At 46.5% G+C, this 26,352-nt stretch overlaps 2 protein-coding genes across 2 annotated transcripts; one reads left to right on the top strand and one right to left on the bottom strand.

The window, feature by feature from the left end:
* Positions 1–9,958: 9,958 nt before the first annotated feature.
* On the top strand, positions 9,959–11,987 carry LOC136513330 (leucine-rich repeat extensin-like protein 4). Its single transcript, XM_066507317.1, has one exon. It carries the CDS (start codon positions 10,166–10,168, stop codon positions 11,486–11,488), a length of 1,323 nt encoding a protein of 440 aa, XP_066363414.1. The 5' UTR covers positions 9,959–10,165; the 3' UTR covers positions 11,489–11,987.
* Positions 11,988–13,317: 1,330 nt separating this feature from the next.
* Positions 13,318–16,770, bottom strand: LOC136512287 (acid phosphatase 1-like). Its single transcript, XM_066506254.1, has 3 exons — positions 16,256–16,770; positions 15,925–16,134; positions 13,318–13,791 (listed from the first exon to the last, which is right to left on the bottom strand). The coding sequence occupies exons 1-3, from the start codon at positions 16,639–16,641 to the stop codon at positions 13,617–13,619; spliced, it is 771 nt and encodes a 256-aa protein (XP_066362351.1). The 5' UTR covers positions 16,642–16,770; the 3' UTR covers positions 13,318–13,616.
* Positions 16,771–26,352: the final 9,582 nt, after the last annotated feature.

Here is a 26,352-nt window from a genome sequence, read left to right as displayed (position 1 = left end):
CCGTCATGGGTAGGGAATTTTGCCCAGACCCATACCCGGCCGGGTAAATCATACCCGGCGGGTCACTTGTACCCGCCAATAATTTATTCATGCACATGAAAATCAACAATTCAACAGCCGACCGGTCCACCCTAGCTATCACAGCTAGTACTCATTTTTTTCAATCTGTATGACATAATAAGAATGAATGTTAATAAAAAAAGATATGCTATAAAAAATATCAAACATAACAGGTATGGCAGGACATGGGAAACAAGCAAAATCTTTCAATTTGTTCTATTTGAACTGCTTACATAGGGGAATTGGTAATTGCACAACACGGCAGTACAACTGAGGAGCTAGGATAGCTATGTCACTAAAAATAGGAAAAAATAAAGTTATTTTAGCGGTATACTAACTGAATGCAATGCTATATTGCCTATATGCATGCATCGTCATGATGTCCATAGTAAAATGTTTCTGTATGTCAAGATGAAATAAAAAAATTTAGGCATGCCAATAAACAAAACCTGAAAGTAAAGACATGGTGATATGGTGGGTTTGACAGACATGGCAGGATATGCTTTGGTTCATTTAAACTAGAAGAAGCATATAGTCAGAATAAATACAATCTGGCACTAGCACTATTATTCTTGGGTTTACATACATCAGTAGCTGCAGCAACTTGCGGCTAGTACTAGGAGGCCGAGTATTAGTTACTGCACCACCTCCACCTAAAGATGTGGCTGTAGAAGAGGAGCGGTGGCCAAAAGGAGCAGCAGCACATTCCCGAGATGAAGCCAGAGAAAGAGGGGGTCAGCCGTCCTTTTGCTTCGTCTTCTCCACGGCCGTAGTAACCCCGGTCCTTTTCTTCTCCTTGGTGGTGGTGTTCTTGGACTTGGATGTATGAGCAGCGCCGTTCCCGTTCTTGGGCTTGGATACAAGAGTACTGGCGGCGTCGGCGCCATTCTTCGGATCCGCTGCAGGAGCGTCGGCGGTGACTTCAACTTGGACCTCTCGATCTTGCAGCTTCAGAGTGTTCATGGCGTCGACGAGCTCGAGATCTGGGCGGCTTCAGGTGGACACCATCCTATAGGACCTCCACGAAATCCCTTGACGCCGGAGTGAAGGAGTTGGTTAGTGCGGGGGAAAGAGGCAAATGAGCGCGGAGGGCCGAGCGCCTCTGCAGTGCTGCACTTGCAAGTGCAAAGAATATGATATGAAGGGGATTAGGGGAAGGGGAACAGGGCAATCACCGTTCTTGCTCGAGTTGCTCCGTCGCCGGCATGGCGTGGCGAGTTCCTGGCGCTTCGATGCGATGCGAATACACGAGACGCCGAGACGAGGTCACGAGGGGCGGGCGGGCGACGTAGTTTTTTTTCGACGGCGGCGATGTTTTTTTTTGTGAGTGGTGATTGCGGTGCCAGGCTGCCAGCATCGAGACGAGGTAACGACACGCTTTACTCACGCGCCTATTTTTTCGGCGGCGGGAGGCCAGGTGTCGAGCCTCCCTCGAGCGGTCGAGGGCTCCAGCGGCCAAGTCGCCAAGCGGGACCAACGGGTGAACCTAGGGTTTTCTATGGGCTGGTGGGCTTATTTAGTTTTTGGCTGGGTATTTTTCACCCATGGGTAAACAGGTACGGGGATTGCTGGAATATACCCATACCCACGTACCCGATGGGTGAAGGGTTTAGTCCATTTACGTACCCGTGGGTAGTGTGTTTAGTCTATATTTAGACCTTAATGGAGTAAATACCCGTCGGGTATCGGGTTGCGGGTCCCCATTGCCATCTTTAGGCTTGATGATTGTTGCAGGTCGAAAATAACAAACATCCAGTCTATACGATGCGCTCTAGTCGGCCGGATCAGGGAATTTTTTTTGTCAGGTCGTTTATAATCTATGATCTATCAGATTTCAGGTGTAGCAACAAGAATCAGTTGGTTCTCTTGATAAGAAATACTCAGTAAGATATCACGTGATTTTTGGAGGTCTTCCCGTTCTGGTCAAGTACTACATTTCGAGGATGTTAAGATAGAACGGCCAGCCAACGTCTCCATGCAATCCGATCGGACCGGCCTGATCCGGGCGGCGCTCGGCCTTCTCGATCTTCCTTGCCGGCAAATCTAGTGGCGCACCAGGTCAGACTCGCCGTCAATCATGGTTGGCTACCATCTTCCCAGACCATCTCCGACTTTCTTGGGTGCTTGGCCAAATCAGATCATTCCATCCGAGATAATATACTTCCTTCTTCACTAATGCCGTAGTTCTATTTCTTTCAGATTTACCGTAGTTCTATTTCTTTCGAATTTGGGTTACCTTGGTTAATCTCCAAGTCTAATTCTTGGTTACAGAAACTAGTGAAGTACCCACCCTAATGGTTGTCCATCCACGACGAGCAAAGAGATTGGACAAAGAGATCTTGTCAGCTTTCTTTTTGGCCCTTTTCTTATTCTCTCTCTATTTTTGTTGCACATGTTGTTCTGGGTTCAATACTTTGCACAATTTTTGGTCCTTCATGCAAGCATTTTTCCCCCATTTTATTGTCTGTACGTGGTGTAGCTTTTCAAGCTTGAAATGCCGAAGAAAAGTGTATTTGGGCAAAAGAACTGAGCTGGAGTAGCACTTTTCCTTGTGATGCACTTGCTAATTCTTGCCGAAGCTTCCTCTCTAACAAAGCAATGGAATGAAATTCTAATCCTCATCCTCCTACCTTCAACTATATCTTCCCTCGACCGGGAGCCCTTATACGCTAGTCATAACAATTTAAACTTTTCATTTATAAACATTGTTATTGAACAACCTACCGAATTTTCTTTGAAAAACAAACGCATTGATTTATTTGTATGATATTTTTTTTCTTGCAATCTGATCATTTCATTGCTTGGTAGTTGGTACAAACAGGCAATCATCACAACGCAAAGTGTGTTTGAGTACATGCTGCATGAACTATTTCAAATGATGGATAATAGAGGCAATTTGCCTAGTCGAAATGTGCAGACTATAGACGACAAGTTTCAATTCAAGGCTTCAAGTTGGGAAAGTTTTTTCTCTGTTTTTTTTTTTATTTTCTGGTGCAGTCTGTTCGCTTGAAGTTATCAGCCCGGCTTATTAGTCATGTTACAGTATTTTTTTCTCACAATAAAACAGCATCAGCCGACTGCAGAAACCATCAGCCGAACTGAGAAACCTACTGTAGCGAATGTGCCAAGTTGCTCTCATAATCTTTTCACCAACTTCTGGTTGTGATTGTGGTATCAACTTGGCACAAAATTGTTGTACTTGAATGATGCATAAACTTGGATGTCTTTCTAAACCGCCGTTGTGATTAGTTCGGTTCTTATTAGCAGGGGACTGTATGGTAAAGTCAAATGGTTGTTATTAGTTGTTTTATTTCATTTAATTGGATGGAGAGAGAACGATGGGCCGTTTCATTTAATGGAGCAGAGAGAGGGGATGGTAAGGGGTATAGTATTTCTTATTCCAAATACAGGAATTTTTCTTCAGCGTATTTAGTGCACGAATCTCGAGATAAATCATGTGGCTACAAAAATGCCTTCCCCCGAAGTTGCGTTCAGCTTCCTATTTCCCAATCCGATCCCATCCTCGAAAGAGAAAAGGAAAAAACTTTCCATGCAATCCATGGAAACTCTGGTATGCTTTTTTCAACACTTCTCTTATATTTAGGTGTCTAAATTTTAAGATAACTTAAGGCAACATTTTTGTACAACCAACTAGTAGAACTAAATTGTTATTTTTGTTATTTGTTTTTTTGTCTTTCCATCATAACATATCAAATTTGTGTCCTTACCGGACTATAAAAACAATTATAAATTGTTAATTGTCTTTGTGTCAACATAGATCAGATTTTATCGAGTTTGTAGTTTGTCAAACGGTTTTTTTATTTCGGGAGCCGAAAAATTACAAATTATATCTACATAAATTACAACAAACTAAAGTTGTAATTTTAGTAGTAAATATATGCAATAACCGGCGTCCGAAAGGCAACTACTCCCTTCGTCGCTAAATAACTGTTGTTTTCGCTTCCAGATAAACAACTTTGACTAAATATATATAAAAGTATTAATATTTATAGTACATAATTAATATCATTAGATAAATTGTTGAATCTATTAACATAATAAATTTATTTAGAGATATAAATGTCGCATGCATTTTTTATAAAATTCAGTCAAACTTACAACACACAAACAAACAAAAAAATGACAGTTATTTAAAGACCGAGTAAGCAAAATTCAGGCACATGAATTTTAGCAAATCTCTTTTCCCAACATTAGCATCCATACCTTCATGTCCTGGTGAACAAAATGCCTATCGTTACTTCAGGTCCAAAACGGTCACGCCGGAATGACATTCAGAGTCCAGGGGCGTGTTTGTTGCGACCAAAGCTTGTCGGGCCAGACAAGGTTAGCCTTCTTGAGTCTTTTTTGATGTATGTGACGGAATTGACACCTTCACATTATCGAAAACAGTCAGGTAGGGAACAGAAACATTCAAGCTTGCTAGGGATCCGAAAGTCTCTAAACTACAATTGCTCTTGCACCTTCACCATATGCATATGGGTGTGTTTAGTTGGGGAGGTGAAAATTTTTAGGTGTCACATCGGATGTGTCGGAAGGATGTCGGGAGGGGTTTTTGGATACTAATAAAAAAACAAATTACAGAACCCATCAGGAAACTGCGAGACGAATCTAATGATACTAATTAATCGGTCATTAGCACATGCGGGTTACTGTAGCACTCACTGTAACACCCTAGGTGTTTGGCTTTCACTAAATTGCATGTCATTTCATAAACATATGCATCATCTATGTCATCATGCCATTGTCACTGAAACACACATATGCAACAATTGCAAATTCTGTTTGTTTCATACTTGATTGCTTATGAATGGTAGTGGTGCAACATGTGAATGCAACATGAATTTCTCATACCTTGAAACATGGCAATATGGTAATAATGTGATAAGTGTAAAATAACAACAAAGTCATGAAACATGTGAAACATTGCATTGCAACATTTGGGTGAATTGCTTGTTTTGTTGTTTCATCACATGTGATCATTTGACATGGGTATAGCACTTGTGTAAAGTGGTTGATTATGGTCTAATACACCTTAACTACACTTAGAGCAATTGTTGGGACATTGTTCATGTAGATCAAAATGACCAAAATGCCCTCAAGTGGAGGTTTGACTTTAAATTACCCTTAGAGTGCCACTATTTGACTGATTCAAAAGACCAGCTTAGAGACCTTGCATGGCTATGCACTCTTTACCAAAGTTGCAGCTAATTTATCAAGGAACAAAAGTTGTTTTATGATCATCTCATGAAAATGGCTAGAACATGCTCAAACATGGCCCACAAGTCAGAATTCCATGCTGATTTCATACTTAGAAATTTTCTAAGTCCTTAAGTGAATTACAGTTTCGTGTACCAATGTTTGGAGGCTTGTATCTCCCTAACCAGGCCGAACCAACTCGAGCTCCAATTGAAGAAGTTGTAGTACTCACTTAGGTCTTCCATTTTGTTAACTATACCATGAACCAGATCGCCACCGTTTGGAAGTTACGGATCGTTGAAGTCGCGCTGTTAGTCATAGTCATCGAGCACTGAATCGAAAAGTTTTAGAAAACGTTCAGTGAACGCCGTGGCCGATCGATGCAGGAACTGATCACCGCGTGGCACGCATGCGCTGCCAACGCCTCCATGTCGCACGTTCGAGCTCCAGATGTAACCTAGTGCCTGCCCGACGCGCTCGCCTGCTCCATTTGCCTTTCCTTCGTCTCCACCGCGAGCAGCCGCTTCCGCCACTGTTGCCATGGAGCTCCGCCGTCACCTCGCTCACGCGCCACCGCAAAAACGCGTTGCCCAGTTCACCCTGAGCCTCGCCGTGTTCCTCTCTACCTCCTCCACCTCACCGTCGTGCCAATTTGGCCTTGGTAAGGGCGAAATCGCCGTTTCTTCCACCGTCGCCATGGCAGGACCTCGCCGGAGTTGGTGCTCCACGCGGCCAACCGCCACCGTGGCCTTCCCGTCCTCTCTCTCTCTTGCGCTAGCTGCTGCGTGTGCTACTGATGCTCAGAGAGCAGGCCACTAGGCCCGTAGCACCGTCACCTCGCCGGAGCATCGTCTAACCGCGCCGCCGTCCGCCATTCACGCCGTCGTCCTTGCTAGGGGTTGGTAGAGTTTGAAATGAGGGCTTAGATGGGTGTGCATTAGTGTGGGGAGCACGCCTGTGCCGTTGGGTTCGCCGGAAGAGTCGCCGGCGACGAGCTTCGCCGCCGCCCTTTTCTTCCCCCTGTTTTCTCTCGCTGACCCGTGGGACCGCCTTTGTCAGTCGCCGCTGCAGAGGCGGGAGCCAGCCTAGGCCACGTCATTCTGGGCCACGCTGGCGTTCGCTTGCGCATGCGCTGTGGGCCGCTGGATCTGTTTGGGCCGGCCCAGCAAGTAGAATTAGGGTTTCAAATTCATTTCTGTTTTATTCTTTTCACATAATTGTGTATAGATTCAAAAATATGTATCTCCTAGATGGTAGATCCAAATGATGTGGTTCCAATTTTGTTGAGTTCATGATAATGTCTAGTTTCTATTAAAAATATAATTTATGCCATGTTCTGTTATGAAAATGGGAGTTTCTATTTATCTCTTTTAATCATGGAGGAAATAGGGATAATTATATCTTTTCTATGTAGCTCCAAATGGCATGAAATTTTTATGGTGTACTGCTCATATCATGAATAGCTTGTAGTTAAATTTTCATATATTTTGGACACTGTATGTAGGAGATAGAAAATTATCTTGTTTGCATGGATGGATCTTATGTGAATTTTCATAATTTTTCTATAGATCTAGTAAAGGTAAAATTTGGTGAGTGCTATTCTTATGCTAGAATGATGTTAGAAAAAATATGAAATCTGTTTCTTGACACTTTTCATTAGGGTTTCCTAATTATGCTAGAAATAGACATGCCACCTATTATTTTGGGTACAGCAAGTTCTGCTTACCCAATGGCTTTGAAATTTTTATGGTAGTCTATGTGAGGCATGAGATAGCTACTGTAAATTTTGTAGATTTTTCTAAACATTTTTACTATATATTGCTTTAATCATCTAATTAACTAAATAAATTAGAAAAGGATGTTAAATAATTTATTTAGAAGTTGGCACTATACTTTCTAATATTCCTCTAGTATGCACAACAAGTTGGTAAACTTGGTTTGGTCCAATTATACTTTTGTATCATCACTAAATATTTAATTTAGTAACCCTGTCATTTTTGGACAGATTTTAGGTTTACTGGAATTCAATTTGGTTAACGTAAGAATCATGCTTTGATGTTTACAAATGATTTGTAGAGAATTTCATAAGCTTTCTAGAATATCCTCTTGCAAGTCATTTAAATTTATAGAACTCTGGTTATGATTGAATTAAGAAACTATCCGTGTGCATATGAAACTTTAACTGTTGTTTTAAGTATGCCTTTACTATTTTTAAGTTTGTGGTAATGTTCCTAGGTGTTAGGCCTTTAACTGAAGATGAGCATCTTTATCTTAGGTTATGCAAGTTAGATAAGTTGATCTTGTTCTTCAAGTTAAGATAGCTACATGTTTTAAAGTGATTTGAATAGAGTTATTCTTAATCGGTAAACGAGTGTCCAGTGATGCTTTCGTTAAACACTTACTGTGATTCATTCATCATAAGCATCATGTCATTCCTTATGTATCCATGATATTTATCTTGTGCATCGGCATGCAATAGGTGTATCGGAGGGTGTGACCCTACTGGAATTTGAGGAACTGAGCGAGCAGCAGCAGCCGACATCAGAGATTCAGGAGGTGCAGCCTTCAGGAGAAGTGCCAAACGAGGTCGCCGTTGAGTGTCCGGATCACCGTCCGTGCAACTTTGTGAAAGACAAGCCCTAGAGCATATTAAGCCTCCTAATTTCCGAAATACAGTTAAAGTATTATTGTTACATATATATTATTGCATTAAGTTTAGGTGTTGGATACAAACACTTGCTGCATTGGTTATCCAATCCTTGTCCAGATACTGATACCCTGAATCCTATGTAGCTCAGGCTCGTGTAGTGCTTAGCCCTGCTTAAACACGGTAGAAGTCAGGTGATTTCCTGTCACCTGCGAGATATAGGAAGATACATATGGCATGGTTGGCTATATTTGCTATCGTGGAAAAGAACCAGTCTTAATTTGAAATGAAGACTGGACGGAGGCTTGCCGATTTGCAGTGACTCCGTCTGTGTCGCTTAAGGACTGAATCTTGGAGCCTTTCCTGTTCATGTTGAACGCATGCCTCTCTCTTAGTTGGCCGGGTCTGGAGACCGACCACGAAGCCGAGTAGCTCACCTCAGGCCAGGAGTCGATAAGTATAAAGTGCGCCTCGGAAGGGAGCTGTAGGCATGAGTCCAAGGGCAGGTGATTTAAAAGTCCTGATCGTCCTGGCAGAAGGGTAATCCCTGAGAGTGCTGGCGCTGATCGAACCTGCGAATTTGGTTCCTGAGTTGTTCCAAAGGTGGCCCACGGCTACCCTTGCTAAGTATGTCAGGGTGAGAGTTAGGAATACCCCCTCAGCTGAGTTGTAATTCGATTCGAGTCGCCGTCTCTCCCGGTTAGTGAGAACTTGACGGGCTTATCTCCAATGTAGATACACTAAATAACATAATGGTTCGAAAATGATGATATGATGATGACAGCCTTATTATACCTGCTATGGTTAATATTGTTTGCTCCTAATAAGTGAGTGCTCTAGTATAGGTGCTAATCTAGTGGACAGGTAAATGATGATAAGCTTGATGCTAAGTTTAAATTGGTTACTATAATTATAAGCTCTTTTATGCAACTGTGTCAAGCTAGCCCACCTCATAAGCCTTGCATGGCCCTTGGTGTCTTTTATTTCTGGTTTTGACGGGTAAGTCTAGCTGAGTACCTTCTCGTACTCAAGGTTTATCTTCCACCTATTGCAGATGACCAGTTCTACTTTGGTTGCTGCAAGTATTGCCTTCTCCCGGCTGGGGATGAAGACTAGACCGTTGGGCACGGTCTCTACTAGTTCTCGTACCTGATGATGCTTTTGTGGGACATGACTCAGATCTAGTAATGTATTTGAAACTATGAAGTTATGTACTAAACTATGTTGCTTCCGCACATTCGAACTTGGTTTGTAATATTTTATTTGAACTCTGATGGATGTAATTCGAATGCTACTTGTAAAATGTTGTAACGAATGATGTGTTGTGTTGAATCACTACGGTCATGGTTTGTATGTCGAGAGTTGGTTGAAATCCTTCGTGGTTTCCGGACTACCGGGATTATGGGATCTTAAGTACAGGAATTTGATCGCTTCGGTGATTGTTTTTGTACTTACGTTCTTATGATTTGGTCGGTTCTGTTACACTTACGGCTTTTCATGGACTAATTAGGCTTAAAAGATTCGTCTCGCGATTTTGCCGAGAATTGTGCAATTAGTTTTTTTTCATCTACATTTAGTACTATATGCATGTGTCAAACATACTTTTTTTATTATAGGAGGATTTTTTTTAAACTAAACAGGGTCTATGATGATGCTATCCGTTATCTCGTGTTCATGCACTTGCAGGTTTTACACCGTGGATGAGTTACAGGCTCACAGCCCTAGTACCACGTACACTCACATGAGTAACAGGACACACAGCAATGTTGTCAAAATGCTGAACGAACGCCATCAGTCAGGCAGTCCTACACCCATGACCCATCACATCCCACTTCCAGCTGTGGTTTCGTCAGGGGCAAGAGACAGGGACGTCCAGAGAGAGCAGATTGTCAAGCAAACACGGCGCGCGCGAGAGAGAGGACCCGTTCGCTTGAGAAATTTGGGAATTTTGACGAATTTATGAGAAAAAAAATATTTTTTAAATGAAAATAAATTAGGTTTAAAGGCCCGCGAACGGACTAAATTAGGTTTAGAGAGAGAGAGAGGAGAGAGAGAGAGAGAGAGGAGATCAATCAATGTATTATCAGCCGAGCGGAGCTGATCACCTCTCTCCTCCGCCCACTCCCCCACCGTCCCGTTCTCTCACAAGAATCATCACTCTGCAGCAGTGCACTCTCCTCAGATCTCACAGCCAAAAAGAGAGGAGCTTAACCGCCGGGTACGGTCAGCTCACAGTTAGCCATGACCAGGCGGCGGCCACCACCATTCCCGGCCCGTGTCGCCGCCGCCGTGTTCCTGCTGCTGCTGAACCCCGCCCCGACCTCCCAGCTCGGCCTGGGCGCCGCCATTGCCGCCTGGATCCACGGCTCGCCGCCGCCTCCTAGCCCTGACGACACCGCCGCCGCCTCGGGCCCGCGGAGCCAGGAGTACACGGCGCTGCAGGCGCTGAAGGCGGCCGTCACCGAGGACCCCAAGGGCGCCCTGGCGTCGTGGCAGGGCGCCAATGTGTGCGCCTACAAAGGCGTGTACTGCTCCGCGCCGCCGGACACCGCCGGCGCCGGCGCGTCCGCGGTGGTGGCTGGCATCGACCTGAACCGCGCCAACCTCAGGGGCACGCTCCCCGACGCGGTGTCCCTCCTGGCGCACCTCACGTTCCTGCACCTCAACAGCAACCGCCTCGGGGGCGCCGTCCCCGACGCGCTCCGGGACCTGCAGTACCTGACGGAGCTGGACCTGAGCAACAACCTCTTCTCGGGCCCGTTCCCGGCGTCCACGCTGCTGATCCCGTCGCTGGTGTACCTCGACCTCCGCTTCAACGCCTTCTCCGGGGAGCTCCCGCCGGAGGTCTTCGCTAAAGACCTCGACGCCGTTTTCCTCAACAACAACCAGTTCGAGGGCCAGATCCCGGACACGCTGTGGGCGTCGCCCGCCACCGTCATCACGCTGGCCAACAACCGCTTCACCGGCGCCGTCCCGGCGGCGGCCTACGAGTTCGGCGCCGGGGGCGCCGGGGGCCGGGTCCGCGAGGTGCTGTTCCTGAACAACAACCTGACGGGGTGCGTGCCCGAGGCGCTGGGCTTCCTCCCCAGCATCCAGGTGCTGGACCTGAGCTACAACGCGCTGTCGGGGCACCTCCCGGGGACGATCTCCTGCCTGTCGGGGATCGAGGTGCTCAACCTCGCGCACAACCAGCTCACAGGCGAGCTCCCGGACCTGCTGTGCGACCTGCGCCGGATCATCAACCTGTCCGTGTCCTTCAACTTCTTCTCCGGGATCAGCCAGCGGTGCGACCGGCAGCTGGGGAGCCGCGGCGTGTTCGACTTCGTGGGCAACTGCGTGCCCGGGCGGGACATGCAGCGGCCGCAGCCCGAGTGCGACGAGTTCCCGGGGGAAGCCGGCCTCAGCTGCCTCCGCATCCCTGGGGCGCGCCCGGCCGGGTGCGGCGGCGGCGGCGACGCGGCGGGTGCGACTATTGGCGTCGGCGTCGGAGTTGGTGTCGGGGGGCTGCCGTTCGGCCTGCCAGGCGCCGCCGCCGGAGGCGTGGTCACCGTCACCGTGCCGTGATCTGATCTGGCGGGGGGGCACCTTGCACCTTTCTGCCTCGATCGGCTTAATGGGTGAATATTGGTTCGTTCTCGGCTGGTTCATTTCGCCATTTTGTATGTTGTTTAATCAACACTTCCCTCGGAGCGTTGCTCGTCCATCGGTCCATGACAGCGTACGGAGGTCCATGACAGCGTACGGTCGCTGACGAACTGGGCGGCCAGCTAGCCTGAGCCTGTTCGGTTGTCGGATCATATCGGATCATGAAGAAGGACATCTGATTGGTTTACGTGAGAGAAATATATTATTTTGGTTGGAAATTTACGATTATTAGGACAAGGCACGTAAAAAAAAAAAAAAAAACAGGCTGGCAAGTGACTGTCGATAGGCATTGCTAGCTGTTGACATGGTGACGGTGTCAAGTTGTCCTCTTTTCTTCTCTTTAGAGCTGGATGACGGGGAGGACCGATCGGCCGGAGGAGGGCCAGGCTCAAGAGGAGACACGAGCAAGCTGCGGAGCTAGGAAGAAATGGAGCTTGGAAGGTATGTCAATGGCGCCATGAATGCGGGGCACGGAAGTGGTTGGATGCAGCTAGCTACCACTCTCCTATAGGAGTACAGCACAATGCACAGCGAGTGGCGTATGGACCGGCCCCGTGCACGGTGCTTCCAGGGACGATCCATACGCCACTCGCTCTCGCTCGCCATGTGATGTGTTGCTATCTTGTAGATTGTACTGTAGACCTGTACGACCCGTCTTGCGCCACCGCAAGGTGCTTCCGTGCTAGCGTCCGCGGCCACGACGAGAACGTAAAATTTGCCGCTGAAATACGTGCACAGGAACTACCTAAAAATATATTATTTATTATAGGGAAGTCACAGTGCTGAAACCACTTGGTAGTTTGTATGGCATAAGACACCACAATTAGAAACTATTTTTTTCAACGCAGTATGTTTTAGAGGCACCTACCTAAAAATCAGACCAATAATTCTTCTCGCCGTTTCTCTCTGTCCTCCGATCCTTTGTGGCTGGCTTCGTTGTGTGGCACCACCACCACCTCCGTGGTTCCGCCACCGCCACGCCTTTGCTCGGTGGCTACGCGAGATCCAAGCCGGTCTGATGAGCTCCCGCACTCCTCTGCTTCCGTCGGGCACCACCACCTCCTCCTCCTCCTCTGTTGCTCCGCCATCGCCACGCCCTTGGCCAGCAGTCGCGTGAGTGACGCGGTGGCCGGTTCAGTTTCTAGATTCGCGGTTCACTCAACGCGAGGCTTCGACTGTGTCTCAAATTCAGGTTCAGTAGTCTCATCTGCCTCCAATGCTGCAGACATGGAAGGACAGCCATGATTTGCGTCGCCGGGATCCTACGTGCTGAGCTTGGGGACAGGCTAGAACTCAAGGAAGAAGGAATGTAAGGAGATGGAAGGTGCTGTAGCACGGCTGGCAATAGAGATCGAAGAGTGGGGCTGAGTGGACCATGTAATGAGTAGTTGGGCCTTTTGCTAGCGGGCTTATAATGGTCTGCTCGTTTGGGCCGTAGGCGGTAACTGCGGGTAAAAATGCCAATGTCTGAACTCTGTGTTGGTTATGAAATGGATAACGAATTCCATAAACCTGTCTTGTTCTTCATTCTGTTCTTCTCGTTTCCATTCTTGCTGCATTCTCTGAATCCTATCCCTATTATCCACTCAGTTCCCTTTAGGCACTGATTCGGTGCCTAACACCGGGATTACCAAGGAGATACTAGCGTTTCTTTCTTTGTTTTTGGCTGCCACGTACAGCACCAGGCCTAAAACTCCTCTGTCGATCAAAGGAGTATAGCCGTATAGCCGTATAGGCACATATATTCCTTATAAAAACAAAACTGATTTCACTCAGGATGAATTAGCACGAACAGTGTTCTGCATTCCCAATGGTTTGGTCGCCGGTACATCCATCGACGACCTCATGATAAATCACACGTTCACGAATCACGCAAGCTATTATACATATATTAGCACACACGCGCTCACGATTTATTCCACGTAGTAAATAGTAACAAACATTCACATCTGCGCAAGTACAGAGGCGATCAAAGATATGATGATGATGCCATCACATGACATAACCTGCATGCCTGTTATTGGAGCTTGGAATCGCATACTCGCATTCAGCCGACGTAGTACATGGGGTCGGGCACCTTGAAGGTGCGGTCGCCTTCCGGCGCGCCGGTGAGGTCGCTCCACTGGTCGCCCATGTTGCCCACGATGCGGTACCCGGCGTCCACCAGCTTCTGCCGCTCGCCGGACTTGTACGGCACCACCGACGAACCCAGGGACGACGGTCTGCAAGGCACGAACACAGGTGACACAGGGCCGAGAGTATTTTGCGCATGCAGGGCGTGTGATTTGGGCCCTGAAAGTGCATGGCCCTAGCGCGGTAGCACTGCGTACGGCCCATTAAGGCCCACCAGGAGAGAGAGCATGGGCCAAGTGGACGTAGTGGGGAACAAAAAAACCAACAACTTAGGTTTGTTCCTTCCTTTTTTTTTCCCTTTTCCTTATAATATTATCCTTGTGTGCCATGTTTCAGCAATCTACATTACAAAATCCCACATTTGTACACGTCCAATTTTTTTATATTTAATCTTTTGAAACATACTTTGTACGCTCTTAACATTTTGATAGGTTGCTCTTCCCTGATCCCAATCGATTATCTCTCTCGGTGTCTAGCCACTGCCACCTCCTTAGATGCCACCTTGGCCGCTGACGACCTCGCCGCCCACCACCCGCAGCCACCGCCCCGTCCTTCTCTAAGCTTGCACTTGGCCGTCCCCGTCGCTAACCCCGTCCTCCGGTTGTCTTTCTCTATCCGCTTGGCGGCGCTCTCGTTGCCTTGCTTTCCGCTGGTCAAACCGCCTCCAGCGCCAGGCCGACCACGCTCCCCGAGATCCGTTCTTCTAAGGCCGGAGGCCTCCCTCCCCTAACTGGAACCAAAGGAAGAAGAAACACTCTTGCTAGATGTCCGTGCGTCAGCACCCGTCGCTATAGATGTCCATGTAGCCCGTGGCCTGACAGCCCGGCACGAAGCCCGTTTTTTAGCCCGAAACGAGTACGGCACGGCCCCGTGGTGAGCGGGCCTGGGCTGGCACGGCCCGAAGGAGCAGGCCGTGCCTGGGCCGCACCCCAGGCACATGGGCTGGCACGGCACGGCCCGTTATTTTGTTATGGCCCGGTAAAAGGCCCGGTATATATATAAAAAACCAACCAAACCATAATCCCAAACTCCACATTCCATCCCAACGCCGCCGCGCGGCCCCTGCTCCCCTGACTTCTCTATCCTCTCGTCCTGGCGCTCGACGCGTATGCGCGCGGGAGTGAAGCCCCGACTCCTCTCGCTCCCTTGCTCGACGCAAGGTGGCCCAGCCCCGAGCTTTGCTCGCTGACGTGGTGCGCTGCCCCAGTGATGCCACTCCGCCATGGGTTCCTCTCTTTCCGTCCCTCCACGAGCCCGCGCCATGGGTGCGAGCGCGCGCGTGCTTGAGCTCTGCCCCGCCGGCCGTCGACGCCTCGAGCTCCTACTTCCTCACAGCCCGCCGAATCCTCCCAATCCCCTTCTCTTCTCGCCGGATCCGGCGTCGAGCGTCGCCACCGCCTCCCCCCTCTCTCAGGTCTCTGGCTCTGTGGTGGACTACGGGCTAGCCCAGCACGCTAGATGTGCCGTGCTCGACGGTCCGGCACGGCTAGAAAATCAACCCATAGAGCCGTGCCTGGGTCAATGGCCAGGCACGAAGCCCTCTCGGGCATGGCCCGGGAGGCACGACGTGCAGTGCCGGCCCGACCCCCATCAAGCCGTGCCTGTCACGGGCCCGTGCCGTGCCGGGCCAGGCCGGCCCAATGGACATCTATACCCGTCGCGGTTCACGCACGTTCAATAAGGATTTGGCCATCATCCTGCAGCTGCGCCACTGCTTGCTAGATTGACAACCAACTTAACTACATACGGTTTCTTAATTGGGTAGTAAAATGGTGCGTCTTAAAACTCTCCATTTGTGTTACAAAAGAAAAAAAAGGAAATGAATCGGCTGTTTGGGAAGAAAAAAGGGGAGGAGAAGATCCATTTGAATACCATTTGTTTGATGTCAACTATAGTTCCCTTTTTTTCTCCTAAAAATTCGGCCACCCTACAATTTGCTTCACCCACTTGCATCTCGCCGATCGAGTAATCATTTCCGCCAATCTTAAAGTGTCTGATTTGGTGGAAATATAAGCACGTGCGATGCATATATGTAGAAAATCCTTCTTTTTTGTGGTGTACTGTATGCAATCCTAACCCATGAATTGGGTCCTGAGTTGAGCTGTCCGTTGGCCCAGAAATCTCCAGCCAGTCATCCAGCATTCTTTTTTTTTTTAATTTGACAAGAGGACAAGAGGCGCAGGGAGGGAGTTGGGATATGCGGCTGTTAAACGTTTACGTACTTGAGCACAAGCTTCTCCCAGGTGTGGTAGCCGGCGCTGCGGAGGTTCTTGATGGTGGCCTCCTGCTCGGTGTCGTGCCTGCCGGTGATGAACACCACCTTGATGCCCAGCGACAGCAGCTTCTCGTACAGCTCCAGCACCTCCGGCAGCGCCGGCGCCGTCGCGTTCGCCACGTACTCGTCGAAGTAGGTGGCGTTGTACGGCTCAGCCCTGCAAGTACGCAGAAGCCGGCTCTCGTCATCAATCATGCCGTCGGTTCGTTCACTGCAACTACCTGCAGCGACTCGCTCGGTCGCTCGCAGTGTCTGCAAACAAGCACCCACGTACGTACCCGAAGCCGGTGTCGGCGTAGTAGGGGAGGTTGGTGAGGGTGGTGTCGTCGACGTCGAACACCCACACCTCTTTCCCGTCGCCGCCGAGCTCGAGCCCCTCGGCGTAGGCGGCGGCCTCGCCTGCCACCACCGCGCAGTCCTGCCTGAACAGGTCCCCGTACATGTAGTCGCGGACGTAGCTCCGGCACTCCGCGGGGATGCTGTACCAGTCCCGGATGTTGTTGGTCTCCACCCCGAGCCGCCAGCTCGCGCACGACGCCACCGTGGAGGTCACCATGTCCAGGTGCAGGTCACGCGCGCGTGTCGCGCCGGGCGCGTGAACCAGCAGCAGCAGCACGAGCAGCGACACCAGCGCATGGCGGAGGAGCAGGAGCTCGAGCGCCATGACGAACAACTGGTGCTTCGTCCGAACCACTCAGTAGGTGGCTCCGGCCCCTCCTGTCTTTTTAGGAACAGGAAGAAGTACTGCTCACTGCTCAGATTTCCACGAGGAAACGTCTGAGTCAGCGTACTATACTCACAATTTTCGTTTTTCGGCCATGTTTAGATGCCCACCGAATCGGCGCCGCCAAATTTCGGCCATACACTGTAGCTACTGTGGCGTTTTATTTTATTTGGTAATAATTGTTCAATAGTTGACTAATTAGGCTCAAAACGTTCGTCTCGTAAAGTACAACCAAACTGTACAATTAGTTTTTAATTTCGTTAACATTTAGTACTCTATGCATGTACCACAAGTTTGATGTAACGGGAAATCTTCTTTTTATATAGTGCCAAATTCTAGAATTTGAGTGAACTAAACATGGCCTTCAATTTGTGGACTATTGGAGTGATGATGATCAAGCACTGTGCACTGATTTATTAGATTTGTCTCAAGATGTCCGGGACGGCCCGTTCTTCATCTCGTGGCATTGGCATGTCAGCACGTGCTAGAACCTACTGTAGAAGTAATAGGTCTGCGCCTCATTGGCCGGACGCCGCTTTCGAGGCTGACACCGTCCTGGAGCGAAAATGATTAGATACGGTCTCAGCGTAGGTTTCACAATTTTTTATTAACGTTAAATAAGCTGACATGATATGATACAAATTTTTAAAAAAGGAAGGACGAGTTTTATAGTGATAAAATTTGTCAGTACTATTTTCATCGTAGGAGGGTCAACTAGACCATAAAACCTTCCACTAAGACTGTAGTCTTTCTTAAAGTATCCAACTGATTAACACCCATAGAGACTTCAAGGCGAATCCCATATTCTTTAATTGGGGTCCCTCATATGTATAAGATCCTAAATACTACATCTGTCTAAAAAGAATGTAATTCTAAACGTATTCTTGGTTAATGTGTCTAAAGTTTGACCACATATATAACTAAAAATATTAATATTCCCGACACCAAACAAGTATAATATAAGAATATATCTCTTGACAAATCTATCGATGCTCATTTCAAATTAAAAATATAAATATTTTTTATGTATAGTTATTCAAACTCAAGTTACTTTACTATGTACTACGCTAGAATTATATATATTCTTTTATGGACGAAGAGAGTAGATTCTAAGGTGGCTCCCAATTTACTAATAAAGAAACATATTGTTATCTCCTCCTCCGCGGCTCTTTATCTTCAATCAATCCACTCACCTCCCATATCTGTCGCAGGTGACGACGCCTCTTGCCCGACACCGAAAGCGTCGGCTCCACCGGCTCTCAAGTCCCTGGCACCTCTGCCTTCTACCCCTCTCTAGTCCCCGTCCCCAACATCGTTGTCCCACGCCTGCTCCATATCCACCACCGGCCCACCCACAACAAAGGTCATCGAGCTCGTCATCGCATGCCTGCATCCACACTAGCCCGCCCATGTGTCTCCTTCGTCCACACTCAACCCCGGAGCGCCTCTTCTATCCTCCATCCGCCACTGGATGTTGTGGACTCTCGTCGCGCACCTCTTCTCTAGGCGCCACCACATACAACATTCCCATTTTTGGTGTCGCCGTGCTGCTATGTAAATTTATTTTTTATTTAATGCTTGAGATCGAGTCTCTATCTTGAGGCCAGTCCTCAAGCTTTTCTAGCTAATATCTCCTTTGAGGTTGAGTATGGTATGTATGTGGTCAGCCTTAAGGTCTTACCTATTTCATACACTCCATATGCCCTTCAACTCACTCTCTAAATCCTCATTTCATTTCAACAAAAATCACTATGTATCTTTCTACCTTTTAACAACTTCTCTATATTTTGTGTACAGTTTGGAGAGCTAGGGCCTGCTTGGATCCTTTACCAACCTTGCCTAACCTTGCTGGGTAAAAATATGTGTTTGGTAGAAGATTTAGAGAGTAGCTTTGCTGAGCGAGCTTGCTTGCCTGAGCAAGAAAAAGCTTGCTGATCTAGACGAGCCAAATTGGCTCTCTGGCCTAATCAAGGAAAGTGAAAGCATCGATGGGAGGGCATGTGCTTCTGATTGTGAACAAGCTTGCTTCCTCATAAAACAACCAAACAATTCACTCTTTCTTGCCTAACCTTTGCTCGGCTAGGCTTTGTTAGCGTTGCACTGCTAGCCATCCTTTGCAAAAGAACCAAGCATGCCCCTAGTCCCATTCTTCATCTTTGGCTAGGAAGAAACGAAATAGATGATAGCAATAATTATAGAACTAATTGAAGAAGTTGTTTGAAGGATTTTTTGCACCAAAATTTCTAATCCTATCAAAATGGAAGTATATAAAGAGACTCTTGGTGTTGCCCTGAGATCCTAATGCTTCCCAGTGTTATCCTAAATGGTAAATAGTCGGTCACTATTTATTTAGCATATAAGTCATTTGGACAGCGTTTAAATGGAATTAAATGGACTAAATGGTAACATACATGTCAAATGTGTGTAAAAGTCAAATGTGCTAGAAAGTATACATATTTACGCATGCAAAAAATAAGTATCGACCAAATAGTTTTATAGGAAAATTAAATCCCACTTCACCTCATATACTTAAGATGTCAATTAGTTGGGTGCCAAATGTAGCAGTTGTGATCCTCCTTTTGATTAAATGGTGAATTAAAGGGCCGATTAGCTCATTTATAATTCTATTTAGACCATTTAGATGGTTTTAACGGAAAGCGTTTAATTCACTCTTTAAGGCCTAAACGACATGGGTGACTTTCGTTTATCGTTTAAACACTATTTAAATGGACTAAATTGTTGTTTAGGTGAACAATGGTGCTTGGCTAGAAGTCAAGTTGTAAGATTCAAGCTATATAATAGTGGTCATCTATTTGTCTACAAAAAGTTTTAAATTATTATTTGGTACTACTATTTACCTATGTCCCACTATAAGGACCAAGGATAACTAGAGTGGTTTTATAGCCTATTAAAAATTTCTACAACACACAACACTTAGGCAAAGTACTTACATCAAAAGACAATCCTAATAGCCACTACTTTGCCTAGCCTACTCACCACAAACCAAGCCCCCCGGATCAATTCTAGTAGCAACGATCATCAACTAGATCACACATAAAAGCTAAGGAGGCAAGCTAACTAGCTAGTCGAGCTACATCAGTAAAGAAAACTAACCTACCTAAGCTACTCAACTACTAGAGCTACAACTAAAACAAGCAACTAACTACACAAACTTAAGAACATGAATGTAAAGCGCAAGTGTAGCTAGGATTGGAATCCAACAGGGCAAGATAAGGAGACAAAGATCCATCCTCGAGGTTTGGTTGCTTGCCGACAACTGAAAGCCCCATGTTTGGTTTTGCTAATTCAGACAACTAGTGGACTAACCTCTACTCTAGTGTTGTGACGGAGATAGGTTTGGTCCACACCAAGGTTGAGCAAGGATGGAAATCATGGAGGTGATGATGGTGCCAAATGGTTGTTGGGACACGGTTATTAGACGCGGAGGACAAAGTTCGCAACAGCTATAAGAACTGACAGCTAACGAGTTTTGTGAACAGTGTGTAGGGAAAGGAGGCCTAGGCCTTTGCTCGGGAGATCGCATGAGGTGAAGGCCAGGGAGCTGCGGTGAAGGCATCAGGACGCGGTCGGGGGCGGAGGTTCTCACGACACGAGTGAAGGCTATGGCTCGGACGCCAGAAGCGAAGGTCAGGAAGCTCCGGCGAAGGCTTCCCGGGCAGAGGCCCCGGAACTAGGGAAAGCCCCCGCTCAGCGGCATTACTGGGCCATGGGCCGATGATAGGTCGTTGATGGTGGCCCAATAGGCAAAGGCGGTAAAGGAAAGAAGATACCCAACTTCCCTAGGGGGCTTGCATTAGCATAGGAATATTCTAAAAATGTACTATAACCGACAAGGAGTAGAAAATGTAGAGTAGCTCTAGCAGACAGTGCCCTATAAAAGGGGGAGTCAAACTCTGTACAAGTTAGAGATATACATTTATAAAACCCTAATCTGGCTAGGGCCCACCTTTCATTACTCATACCTTCGCCCAAGGCACAAGGCTGGGTGAAGGCCCTTGTTGTCCTTCTTTATCTCAATCGCTGGAAATCAAAGCTTTCCAACATTGGCGCCCACCACGTGTTGGCCAAGCAAGACCCATGATGGCAAGAAAGAGAGCAGCCTCCTCTAGGATTCCCATAGAACCCTCGATGAGAGGATGACCTAGGCGTAGTGCCCACAACACCTACGCTAGTGCCCCGGAAGATCAAGTTGAAGAAGATCCCACAATCGAAGACCAGCCTCCAGCATTCGAGGAGCAGCAAGCCCCAAATCCCACTCCGAAACAAGAGCTTCAACAACTATAGGCTCAGTTGCAGAGCATGCAACAAGAAAGAGATAGGATCGTAGCAGCCTTTGCCGCAAATCAATAGGCAACCCAAACATCAGCTCAGGCAGCGGAGATCAGGCAGCAACTAGCCATCCTATAGGCCGAGATACAAAGTATGCAGCCTTCGCAATCTAACTTCAACATGTCCAACCAGCTCCACTCAGCAAATCAAAGCCAACCTAACCCCCGCCACATACCATAGCCCAACCAACCTTCCGCACACCCTACACTTCGTCGCAAACCCACAGAATCATTGATCCCAAATCACCACTATCTGAAGGCATCTAGAGCTCACCCTGGCCCCCTCCTACAAACCCATCACGTTGCCCAAATTCAATGGAAGATCAGACCCATGACAATTGATCATGAGTTTTGTGGCAGCAGTAGCTTCCGCTGGTGGAAATGAAGCGGTGCTAGCCAAATCTTTCGTCATCGCAACTGAAAGCGATGCACTAGCCTGGTATTCGATGCTGAGGCCAAGTTCTATCTATTCATGGGAAGACCTTCGCAATAAGATCTTAGCAAATTTCAAGTGGTTCACAAGTGAATCCTTAACTTCAATGGATCTATTTTAATGCAAGCAGAATCAAGGAGAAGCCTTAAAAGTCTACTTCCAGAAATTCGTACAAATAAAAGCAAAAGCACCCAATGTCCTAGAGGATATTGCTATCGAAGCAGCAATCAAAGGCCTTTGCATAGGACCCTTCACAACTCATCTAGCCAGGGAAAAGCCAAGGTCCATCGAAGACCTTACAATGAATTTGAGAAGTATTACAGATCTGACAATGACCTCCACAGAAGGCTAGAAGAACAAAACTAGGGCAAGCAGTTCCAGGGTAGCAGCAGAAACATCTAGAAGGGCAACAAAAGCCAAGGCCAGCTGTAGCCACAGCAAGGGCAAAGCCAGCAAGTCTTCAACATAGAACAACAAGGAAACAGCCAGCAGGGACAGCAACCAGCGAAGGCAGGCCCAAACAGCACGCCTCAGAAACAATCCGAAGGTAAGGAAAATAGCCAAGGCAGGAACTAGAATAGAAACCAAAACCAAAAGCAACGAAGGAAGTATTATTTCTTCCATAGAGAAAATAAAAGGCACATCACTAGGGATTGCCCAGATGCCAAGGAGACCCAAGAAAGGATCAAAAGCAGAGAAAATCCGCCACCTCCGCCATAACAACCCGTAAGAGAGGTGAACCATACCTTCACAGCATCTCAGCAACAATACTGCCCAATTTACCCAAGCCTAAACTCCACCCAAATTCACCCATCCACTTTAGCCGCTGCCAACTACCCAAACTTCCTACCCGCATGGAGACCAAGTACTCAGCAGCAGGGGCTGACTAACAACCAATGGGTAGAAGCCAACCTCACCTACATAAACCCAAGGCCTCCGCACATAACATTCATTGATGCCAACCAGCCATCCCAAGTACACAATAGATAGATATAGGCATTACCTCCACCTCCACCAACATAGCTGGCAACACCAAAAACAAACCCAATCCAGAAAACCAACTCAACCCTCACACACACCTACCCACCATCGGCATGATACTGCCCATAGCAGGAGTCTCTTCGATGGAGTTCCAGACAAAGAAACAGAAAAAAGATCACCTTAGGTTGATCAACAACATAACAATTCAAGGCCTAGTGCGCTACACAGATTGGTCGAAGACGCCAATCACCTTCTCAGAACAAGATTTGTAGCTGGAAAGCTACCCTCATACCGACTCCATGGTAATCAAGGCTAACATTGCAGGATGGGAAATCAGTAGGGTTCTCATAGACTCCAAAAGCTCTGCAGATATTATCTTTGTCAATGCCTTTGACCAGATGAAACTAAGTAGGAGTCAGTTGTAGCCTTCGAACTCACCATTAATTGGTTTTGGAGGAAAGAGGATCAATGCATTAGGAAAAATATCCCTGCCAGTCTCCTTTGGAGGTCAGGAAAATGCAAGAATGGAATATGTGACCTTTGACGTAGTAGATCTTTACTATCCCTACAACGCCATCTTTGGAAGAGGGTTCGCAAACAAGTTTAATGTGGCCATCCATATGGGCTACTTGTGTATGAAAATGCTAGCCTTGCACGTAACCATTACTGTCCACGATAGTCAGAAGGAGGCAAGAAACATAGAAAGAGCCATCTATAAATCGCAGCGCAATATTAACTCCGTTGAAGTAGCCAAAACCAACTCACCAGAGCCTCCGAACATATCGAAGGGAAAAACAGATCTCAAGGATCAAGAAGAAACAAAGATAGTTTCATTGGAAAAACTCTTGATCTATTGATAAGTTTAGCTTTGCTCAGGGACTAGCAAGGGTTAAGTTTGAGAGAGTTTGTTGACGGTAGTTATCATCCATCATAAACCGTCAATACAACTTGAAATAATGCATAAAAATGATTACCAACATAGACTTAGGGGTTTAAACCGATAGTTTCCATGAGTTTTGGTGAATCTGTGTTTTTAGCAGTGTTATTTTAGAAAAACCATCAAGGAAGATCAAAACATCTAATTAAATCGTGCTTATCCGCAGCGAAACCGACTCCAAAAGGTTCCAGAGGACTCTAGAAGCCATGTCACCGAAGTAGAGGGCAAGAAGCTGCCAAGTGGGGCCGCTTGGCCCCACCTATAGGCCGCCCGACCCCCTGGGCCTACCTGTCAGTCTCCGCTTCGACATCAGTTCCTCCACCACCTCCTAGGATTCATCTATGCCGTTTATTTAAGTCGTTTGATCCGAGGGCTTAGGATTGATGCTCCGGCCTATATAACTAGCCCCTGCCCCCCTCTAGAGCACGCTGCCATAAGTCAAGATTAGATCAGAAATTAGGGTTTCTAGAGAGAAGAGAATAGAGCTCTAATTCTTCAAGTTTCTAGTATAGGCTAGCTAGCAAGGTTGAAGTAGAGTGTGGGTTATTGCTCAGGATTCTAGAGTTGCCATCTAGAGATTGGTATAGCCATTGTATCTCTAAATTTATGACTTTGTGCTACTTCAATATTATGTTGCTATTTATTATGTTCCTAGTTTGCTCTAGTTATATGCTTGATATAGTTATGATTGATGATGAATTTATGCATATGTTCGCAAAGCTGTTAGCTCAGTACTCGAGTGAGTTAAGTGGTCAACACTGTGTAAGCATGGTGCTTAGATATTGCTTGCCTACGGATGCATTCTACACTCTTGGTCATGTAATAGATCGCGGATGTGACACTCCCATTGAGTCCTTTGTAGTCGACTCCCTGTTTGTAGAGCAAGTAGAACGCGGTTGCGAAGGGAGACAAGCTCTGTTCTTGATCTTTCTTAGTAATGTTCCTTATGCATAGATCCATAGTTAGTTATACTATAGATGAGAGTGTATATACTTAGGTGTACAAAAGACAGTAAATAAGGAATGACTTAGGAATCTTTTGCTCTTAACGAATCTCCTGCTTAGTCATACTACATTTTATGAGTCTCTATTTCTATCTCTATAATACCATTATTACCTTACATTTATTATTTATTTATCATTTGACTTACCCCTGCCATAGCATGAGAGTGGTTTTATCATAAGTATATATATATTTGTCAATATCTCTATGCCAACACAACTCCATAGCTCCTCCCCGTGGACAGAATATAAATAACGATACCTAGCGTACTCCTAGGTGAAATGCTACAATAGTATATTATCTGTGCACTTGTGGATACTTTAATATATATATAATTTTCCTCTAAGTTTTCAAGTGTCATTCATAATTACCAACAACGCATTTCTGGCATCATGCTAGGGATGACAACTTAGTAAAGAGTGATGCTAAGAAATGTGAACAAGTATTTCTGGCGCCATTGCCGGGGAGGGGCACATGGCTAAGAGAATTGACCAAATAAATACTTATTGATAAAATCATAACACCTCCGCTTTAGCCGGCTTACCCTTGTTTGTCTTTGTTCATATCTTATACAAGGTATTGTAGGATTGGTTGTGATTTACCAATAATTTCCATCAATCAGAATCAACCAAAACAAGAGAAAGCTCAACACCAGTTTCTGAAGCTATGGCTGACAAGACCCTGTGTGAGTTCTCTGCTCCAAGCACCGAGAACATTCGCACCGGACCAACACTCAGAACTACCAACCTTGAGTTTGATCTCAAGCCATTTGAGTGGCCCTTTGCGACACCCCTGATGAGTCTAGCTTGTCAAGCTAGTTAGCTCATGAACCATCAGATGGGGACTCACCACAATGAGGACATAGGTTGCCGCAAGCTACCGAAATTCAGGGGTATATCTTGTGTCATCTCTTGCCCTATGTGGTTTGCTCACTATCACTCTTGCTCTTCATTCAAACTCTTGTTGTGTGGTAGTTGCTTGTGTAGCCTAGAGTAGTAGTAGAGTTAGTTGTAACTAGTAGTAGTTGCTTTTGTTAGTAGCTCTTGCTAGTTTTGCTACTTTTTTAGCTTGTTTAGCTAGTTTCTCTAGTTGGTAGCTTGCTTGTTTGTGTGACATAATCTAGAGACCAAGGTACTAGACTTGTGTAGAGGCTTACATTGGGTGAATTAGAGCTAGAGCAAGTAGATGCTAGTAGGGCCTTATTTTCTACTAATCAACTTTTGCTCTAGTATTTGTGAGTTTGTAGTAATTTTTTAGGCTATTCACCCCCTCTAGCCATCTACATCCTATCAGCAACCTACGTCCTTGTTGGGGGTGAGTTTTTTGGTGATTGCTTTGCACGCTAAGCAAGCTCTTCAAGCTTGACCCTTTACGTGGGTGCCACAAGAAGCCAATCAACCAAGAGCACTCAAACTATCCTCAAACATTCCACTAGAGTTGCACTTCGTGATCTTCTGCGGATGAGCACAAGACCCATCACAATCAACTCGATCAAATCCACCAAACAACCTCTACAAGGTGCTTAATGATCCACCATATCTCCAAGCCTTCTAGGTGGTGGCAACGACCAAGAGTAATAAGAAATACGCTATGCCAGCGATGAACTAGTACCACTAGATGCAATCTCACTAAGCAAATGCACTAGGTCTCTCCCAATCTCACTTTATATCAATATCTATACTAGCAAGTGAGTGGGAAGTGTGCTTGAGCTCCCAGGGTGTGTGTAGTAGTCAGTGTCCAAGAGAGCCAAAATGGCCGACCATCTATTTATAAGCCCTTCCAGTGGCGAAGCTAGAGCAAATGGATGGGGGTGCCCAACTTCATCATGAATATAGTGACTCATATGATGTTCAAATAAATGGCATAACTAATTTGCTATCTTTAACATCAAAACTCAACTTCTAATAATGGCAATGTGATTTTGGTCAAAACATAAGCAAATGGTATGG

The sequence above is a fragment of the Miscanthus floridulus genome, chromosome 16 (genome assembly GCF_019320115.1).
Source record: "Miscanthus floridulus cultivar M001 chromosome 16, ASM1932011v1, whole genome shotgun sequence".
In the NCBI taxonomy this organism is placed as follows: Eukaryota; Viridiplantae; Streptophyta; class Magnoliopsida; order Poales; family Poaceae; genus Miscanthus; species Miscanthus floridulus.
This window is presented reverse-complemented; position numbering and strand designations above follow the sequence as displayed.

Excerpts from the sequence above, each read along its gene's own strand:
- LOC136513330 (XM_066507317.1), top strand. The coding sequence starts at position 10,166 with ATGACCAGGCGGCGGCCACCACCATTCCCGGCCCGTGTCGCCGCCGCC.
- LOC136512287 (XM_066506254.1), bottom strand. The coding sequence starts at position 16,641 with ATGGCGCTCGAGCTCCTGCTCCTCCGCCATGCGCTGGTGTCGCTGCTC. Across the intron at positions 16,135-16,255 it reads TACGCCGACACCGGCTTCGG|GGCTGAGCCGTACAACGCCA; the intron begins GTACGTACGTGG and ends GCGTACTTGCAG. Across the intron at positions 13,792-15,924 it reads TGGGAGAAGCTTGTGCTCAA|ACCGTCGTCCCTGGGTTCGT; the intron begins GTACGTAAACGT and ends CGTGCCTTGCAG.